This window comes from Thunnus thynnus, chromosome 15, assembly GCF_963924715.1.
Source record: "Thunnus thynnus chromosome 15, fThuThy2.1, whole genome shotgun sequence".
In the NCBI taxonomy this organism is placed as follows: domain Eukaryota; kingdom Metazoa; phylum Chordata; class Actinopteri; order Scombriformes; family Scombridae; genus Thunnus; species Thunnus thynnus.
Window position 1 is genome coordinate 16455914 of NC_089531.1, and position 8100 is coordinate 16464013.

At 38.5% G+C, this 8100-nt stretch overlaps 1 protein-coding gene across 2 annotated transcripts in view; it reads left to right on the forward strand.

Moving 5' to 3' along the window:
• si:dkeyp-120h9.1 (Y+L amino acid transporter 2-like) overlaps positions 1-7731 on the forward strand; it is a 21183-nt gene extending 13452 nt beyond the window's left edge. For both annotated transcript variants that reach the window (XM_067613018.1, XM_067613017.1), the window contains exons 8-12: positions 761-864; positions 1000-1096; positions 1207-1356; positions 3072-3255; positions 4416-7731. In XM_067613018.1, the coding sequence (XP_067469119.1) occupies positions 761-864; positions 1000-1096; positions 1207-1356; positions 3072-3255; positions 4416-4510 (630 nt within the window). In that variant the 3' untranslated portion in view covers positions 4511-7731. The remainder of the gene's footprint in view (positions 1-760; positions 865-999; positions 1097-1206; positions 1357-3071; positions 3256-4415) is intronic.
• Positions 7732-8100: the final 369 nt, after the last annotated feature.

Genomic DNA, 8100 nt, shown 5'->3' on the forward strand with positions numbered 1-8100 from the left:
AAGCTACAAGTAGTAGTGATAGCTAGCAAGTCTTCCCTCTCAAAAACGGATTTTTAAAAATGAATAGCGCCCTTCATTGGCATGTTTGTTGACAAGTTCACCAGTCACCGTAATTAACATAATTAGATCACATTACAATGCAGGCAAAATGGAGATATGAATCCTTATTAATACCAGGTGTAAATGTAAAGGATCTTGGATCACACGTAATATTACCTGCTGTAAATGATTTCTAGTAGCAGCTACGTTAGTATTTCTGTTTTTATGACTTCATATATTTCCTCTATTCATGACTGTAGGAAGTTAAGCAACAGGTGGCCAACGGAAGAAAATGTTTTTAAAAAGGGAACTACAGTGTTGATGGGTTTAGTAGCAACTACACTGACATTTATAGTCAGAAACATGACCTCACAAGACAATGATTGGTAACATCCTGATGTTAACATACTGAGAAGTAAGAAAAATAACTTCTTTTTTTTTTTTATTACTCACTCATCAGTTTGCACTTAGTCACATTATTACTAGATCTGAAACTTGACTTGTGTTTCGCAGATTTGAATATCTATCAACCAAGATATAGTGTATTATTTTTACTGTTGCGCGCTAACCTTCTGAACCTGTTTTTTAATGTCCGGCTGGATTTCAGGATTTTCAATACAGTCATACTGTCAGTGGCCAGGGAAGATGTTGAGAAGCACTGATCTCACCAAAAAAATGTATATAAAAGGTGAGCGCTTTGTTCTCTTGAATATCCCCTCAGACCTTTGCTGACGAGGTGCTGGGCTGGGCTCGGTGGCTGATCCCTCTGGCCGTGGCCATTTCCTGCTACGGAGGCCTCAACTCCTCCATCATCGCTGCCTCCAGGTCGGTAGATAAAAGCACACCTGAAGCTACTCTGATGCATTTCAGCCTTCCTTTATTGCAGATTTACAGAAATATTCTACAGAATCCTATTTTGATGACAGTGTTTAACCGTCGCACATTTTTTTCCTCTTGCAGGTTGTTTTTCGTCGGTTCCAGAGAAGGCCACCTGCCTAATGTTCTGTGCATGATCCACATTAAGCGTTTCACTCCAATTCCTGCCCTGCTGTTTAATGTTAGTATCAAATCATTTTAGTGTGTTTTGAAATTTACCCAGCGGATTTGGTCATTTTGGTCACCCCCTGATGTTGTGTCCTGAGTTTGTGTTTGGTTTTACCTTCCCAGGGTGCCATGTCACTGCTCTACCTGATCGTGCCCGATGTCTTCCAGTTGATCAACTACTTCAGTTTTAACTACTGGTTGTTCATAGGCCTGTCAATCGCCAGCCAGATATACCTTCGCTTCAAAGCTCCCGATCTGCACCGACCTGTTAAGGTATTGATGCAGCATGAGTGCTAGCATGTATGGATAGGGGTTAATAGTGACACTGCCTTCCAGGCAGACATGGGTTCTCACTGTGGTATGAAGTCAATGTGCAGAGACATGAAATTTATGGAGAAGGTGACAGCAGTCACTGTGAAGATTTACAACATTTACGTTTTTTCAAAGTCACAGTTTTGTGGTCATGCAGTTGAGAGCAGAGGCTGACAACTCATTCAGCAGACTTTTGATATAATGTAACAGGCATCGTTTGCTGATAAGCTTGGAGTGCATCATGGACAGTATCTTTGACAGGATTATTTGACATAGTTTCACACTTTTTATTAACAATTCTCTTCAACTTTGTAGACTTATGAGATTTCCCTGTACATTTCAGTTGTCACTTTTTTCTCTCTACTGCCACTTTTTGTTTTCTTGTAGCTGTCACAAAGTTCAGGAAAACTTCAGCCTGAATGACTACATTGTGAGGCTTCAGACTGATGTCCAGATAAAGAAAATCACACTCCAAGAACTAAATCGAACACGAACACAGAAAATTTATTTTTGTTATCAAAAACTCTTTATCAGTGTGGCATTGAACTGCTTCTTGCAGGTGATTGTCAAGTGTCAGATATCAGAATTCCCTACAAGAACTTAGTTACACCTACAATGAATACAGTAGTTTTAAAAATGTTCCCTACTTGCAACTGAACACGACTGTGACTGCTGTAAATGTAGTCACAGCTCTGACTACATTTTACTGTGATTGATTACATATGTTAATGAAGTGAACCCAGTGCCTGGAAGGTAGGAAAATTAATCTCAATCAAAGAATACAAACAGTGAATTGTTAGTAACTTGAGGCTAACTCTAACCTGTGAAATATTTAGTAAATGAGCATACAGCAGTAGACGCACATGTTGCTGACCAGAGATTGTAATGTGAAACTAGTCGTGGCTCCAGACACCTGGATAAATATAATTCCCTATGTCTTCCTGACAGAGAGATGCATGCTGGGTGAACAAAGCCACCCACTGACAAAAGGAGTTGTATAATCAAAGCTCTTCATACCTTTTTTTTTTAATCTCAAGCTAATCTCTCAGCATGTCATTGACAGCCCACAACCCTCATAAATTGCGGTGGCTGAATACTAAACTATATAAGCAATGAACATAGAAATGAACAGAACAAATGCGAGTTCAGATAAACAGATGAAATATATATATATATATATATATATATATATATATATATATATATATATATATATATATATATATATATATAAGCTGTTATCTGTCCTACAAACAGACTGCACCTTAACTGCCTGACCGATCCTCTCTATGGCCTTTTCCATTTTGGACCTGTATTACCATTTGTTTACCCATCAACAGTATTTCCACTGTACGCCTGACATACCTCATGGTTTTCATGGTTCAGTGGTTTTTGTTATGAGTTGCGACAGTGTTTGGGCCTGTGGTGTTTGAATCTGTTAAACTGGCTTATTTGCTTGCCTTAGTAAATTTAAAAGTGACTGCACTGCTTACTGGCTAAGTAATTTAGGGTGAAGAGTTAAAGTTGTCAAGAGGATATGGTTTAAACTAATATTTGTTAATGTAACTGTTTCATACTGTCTTTCTCCCCAACCTTTCATTACCCTTGTTGCTTCTTTTTCTAACTACTTTTTCTTTGTCTTTTACTTCTGCCTTTCCTCTGTCTGTCTCCTGCAGCTGTCTTTGTTCTTCCCAATCACCTTCTGCTTGTGCAGCGTATTCCTGGTGGTGGTGCCCCTCTATAGCGACACTGTCAACTCTCTGGTGGGAATAGCCGTGGCGCTGTCTGGTGCACCAGTCTACTACATTTGCCTCCACCTGCCGCCCAGCTCCAGACCAGCCTTCCTCGGCAAAATACTCAGTAAGACAGCGGTTGTGTCAGAATAGTGGTCATACTCATACTCCTTCTGATAATCTTGAGCTACTAAAATAATATTTTATTAAGCTCAAAAACATTTCACTTTTCAAAATGCATATTCTAGAAATCATGAACCTTAAACCATCATACACAGACCTCTGGGTGCCAACATGCTGGATTTTCTAAGCATTGTAATTCTCTCATTCATGCACAATAAGCATAGCATAACCAGGGTAAATTATCTTATTTTGAGATATTGTACTCTAGTGTGTAAAAGGTGTACGGCTGCAGTTAGCTATTGTTTTCATTATGGATGAATGTGCAGATTATTTTCTCAAGAAAATGTCAGTAAATACAGAAAAAAGCCTGTTACAATTTCTTAAAGCTCATGGTCATGTCTTCAAATGTCTTTTTTTTGTCTGATCTGCAGTCTAAAACCCAGAGATATTCAGTTTATTATCATGTATGACACAAAAAAGCTTCAAATTCTCGCATTTGAGAAGCTGCAACCACTGAACTTTTAGCATTTCTGCTTAAAAAAATGAATAAAACCATCATTCAGTCGATGTTGACCAGCTAATCGATTAATCAACTAGTCCTTGTAGCACTATATAGGAGACGGCTAGGAAAAACATGGGAAGAACAGCCCACCACAGGCGGTGGGAATACTTTCTGGGCTGTTACTGAGGGTTTAGATTAGTGTGAAAAGTGTAACAGCTTTGCCCGGATTAAATGATGAAAAGTATCCCCAAGTGAATACAAGAGGAGGACTTCACTACGTGTTTTTATTTGAAACATAGTTTGTAAGAGTTACAGAGCAAAAAAACAACACCAGCATTTCTCAGGACACAGTAACATTGTTGATTATTGCGGTCATTATGGATAACTTTTTAAAGTAGCTTACACGTCTTAGCTTGACCAGCTGCCATAGGCTAATGTAAAAATTCCTCTTAGTTTTGTCAAAAGCTGGAGGGGGATTGAGATTAGTGTTTCAAAGTTCAGTGTACAGTACTATACACGGCACGTACTATAAAGAGTTCTGTAGTGCAAAGTCAGACCTTTGTAAATATAAAACCCACCATTACTATATTTTCTCCTGTATCAAAGATGCTCTTTTGACAACAAACCTTGATTTTTCTTCTTTTTTTTCCCCGTCACTACAGATTGGATCTCTCTATACACCCAGAAACTGTGCATGTGCTGTGTGGCCTCGCCTGATATCGATCTGGACAACATAGACCCTGATAAGATGGAGTGACGGAGCAACAAAGGACTCGGGTTGAAGTACTGTATGGAGGGATGTAAGAGGAAGAATGAACAAATGAAGGAAGCTGTGAGCTGCAGACAATCAGGATTTGGATGAGTGAGGCTTGATTTATTTAAAGGAAGGAGAAACTGGAGAGATGAGCTCAACACACCACCTCCTCCTCCTCCTCTCCCTCCTTCTCCTCCTCCTCCTCCCTCATACATGAGCCATATGAATAAAGGAGCAGGATTTTACTTAGATTTTGTACACTATAACCCACCCAACAGACAGCACTCTACAGATTATCTTGGTGGACCTCCTGCACATTTACAGGCTTGAACACAACGCAGTGTTGGTAATAAAATTCCCTCCACACGTACCCACACACTGCATCTCACACGCACACACATAAGCTAATTGAAAGCCTTAGAGGTGACACTACAACATATGGAAACTAACAACCCGGTCCAGGAGGAGCTGATTCAGCAAAGATCTCTGATATGATTGAGGTGGTTAACCGTTAAAACATATGTTCTTTACATGCCTTAGATATGTTGCATCATGTTTCTTATGTTGAGTTACTGTAGCTCCTGTGAATGTGTGAAAAAATTGAGCCTGGATGGTTTGAACCAGTGGTTCCCAACACTTTTTAGCTTGCGGCCCTTTAAAGTGAAGCAAAGTCAAACAGTAATTTGTCCTTCTTATTTAATAATTCTTAGGAGCATTTAAGCGGCTATAATCAATATTTTTACTGCCAGTGGGTAATGTGAGAGGTATTGCTTGTAGTGATGAACCTACAGAGAATTATCAGCAACACTGCAGCTCCCCTCTGCTTTACAACAGCAAGTTTCAGCTCATTGTCAGCTTTCCAGCTTATAGCTGTTTTCAGAGAAAAGTCTCTAAAACCCAACGGTACGCTTCCTGCTCAGCACCAAACCGCAAACGGACACAGTTAGCGACTAGCTTGTGAACATAGTGGAGCATTTAGCAGCTAAAGAGCCAGATATTTCCCTCCAAAAATAGCTAAAGGAGAGTGAATATCGGACTTACATTCAGGTGGACAGAAACACGGCTCCAAATGAATGATAATGTTGCTTCATAACTGCTGGATGTGGAAATAAGCAACTGTTTGTTGACAAGTTTGCCCTATCATCTTAAAAGGTGGGGTGTTCACAACTTGTGTCCACTACCCCCAGGTAGCCAATTGGTTAATGCAAGTATTTTTTCTCCTTTTCAATTGATTTCTCGTGAAACCTCAGATTCATCTCGCGTCCTAATGGTTTCCTCCCGACCCCCAGATTGGGAACCACTGGTTTAAATAAACACTGAAAGGCGCAGACCTCAAAGATCCCACTACCTTTGTGTAAAGGTTTTGAGGGGTCAGTCAGTATATGGTACTCATTAATGTATTACAGTCAAGAGTTTTTTAACTTAAGAGTTTAAGCATCAGCTGCCTGGAAGTCTGACAATGTTCAGAAAAAGATTGTTGTTGGACTTGTTGACAGACCTCTGCGACAATTTGCACACCTGGCATTTTCCGTTTTGTTGTACAACAACCACTTTGGTTGTAGAAAGTGTTATTGTTGCTGAACTTTTTAAACTCTGAAGGACTACATGGACAGGCGGAGAAGTTTTTGTAATGACAATCTAGTTCAGGAGAAAGATTTACAAAAGTGCCATTACTTCTTGCAGTAAGAAACTTTTATCCGAGCTTGTTGTGATGTGTCAGTTGAAGGTTAAACCTGTTATGAATATTCCTCACCATCTGTATCCTGCTTGTGTTCCATCCAAGTAATGCTACAACTTTATTAGTCTTAGAGGCAAATCCTTTTTGGTTGCATTTTCAGGGCTTTTTTGTTGTATTTCTGGTGCCTCCTGGTGGTAGCTAATATTTACTACCACTTATAACATTTCCCCAAGTGAAATTCAAGACTCTAACTTCAACTTGTGTGTTTTTGTTTATGTTGTTAGTGTCATCTTCTCACCTTGTTTCTCATTTCAGCAATTTACAAACACACACTGCTGAGAGGGATGTTACTCAAGTCTTTATAGATAGTAAAAAAAAAAAAAAAAATAGGTTTTAAAAGTTTAAACTCGTATGTGATGTTGTGATCGTTCCTAGATTCAGCAAATGTAACTGATCGATTGTTTTTCTTCAGAATGGGGTCCAAGTAGATGTAAACCTCAAGATCAACCATGCTGATGTTCACATTTTGCTGATATTTATTATCTCTTGTCTTAAGAATCACAGGAACGATGTGTAATGTAACGCCGCCTTTTTGGACATACCACCAACTCGGACCGTTTTGTCACATTGCAAAACTATAAGTCTTAATCAGGCTGAAAGTTGGACCGTCTTTCTGCTGACAGTGTACACTGAGAAGTGGAAATGACAGCTATAATGTGTTGAGCTACAAGTAGATTAATTAAAACATTTGCTACCTAAATGTCACAGGTCACTCTTAGATTCAACTTTGGTGTTTGAGTGTACTGTAGTCCTTATGAACTATATGTGCCTTCTGTGAGTGTGGTCTGTCCAAAGGCCCTGTCTATTTTTGATATTGTAATGTTTCTTTTATGTACGTTGTCTTAGCACAATCGTATTGACACATTACTGTAGTTTGCCAAAAGTTATTCAATTTTTTTTTTTCATTTTGAAGTAGTTTCACCAGCAAGATATCGTAGTTAGCTCTCAGCTGGATATAATCAGGCCTTAGATTGAAATCCATATTTAACGTCCACACCAGCCAACACAAGCACACAAATATTTGTGCTTTTTTTTTTTTTTTGTACCATGTTTCTTTCTCTGTGCTCAAAGTCATCATTTAAATCCAACTAGTGTGTGTGTTCTTACAAATAAAACCTCCGTTAATCTGCAGTAGCAGGAAATATTTTCAGTGTAGCTCCATATGTTGTCATGTTATGAACTATTCTAATTAAACAACACGGGACCTGAATGTTGCAGTAGAATGTATATTTTTGTGTCTCGTCGGGTACCAAATGTGTGTTTTCTGACTGGCTTGTGTTTGACAAAGTTGTGTGTATTTGTAGAATTGTGTCATAAGTGCTTGCTTTGTTCACTGTTTTTATTTATTTTATTTTGAACATGGACAAACTAAATAGCAAGATTTTTTTCAGTGCAGGAAGGTGTTGTTTGGCCAAACTGAGGCAGGTGTGTCCTCCGTCTGTGTTTTATTTGAATAAAGGCGAGCTCAGATTGCATTGTAAACATCCCAGTGACTTTGACTGTTCCTATTCACCTCAACTGGAAACACAAATGTCTTGTTGAAACTGGTTGCAGCATCCAGTCAGTAGAGGTCATGGTCTCATAACATTTGATGAAATCTCGTCAAGCTGCAACTTTATCTGAGATATTAATTTAGCTGCAGGTACCTTTTTTTTTTTTTTTTTTTTGTAAATTGTTTGTAAGAAACTGCAGTGAAGCTGTAAACCAAACTTCAGTCTGCTGTTCCTGTAATTTATGTTAAATTTCTTCCTATATCTCCAAATTTTCTTATATGATTTTCTTAACATAGATTCTATGTTCAAATCAAATTAGAGCTGAAACTATTAACTAGAAAATTAATCAACAATTTTGATAA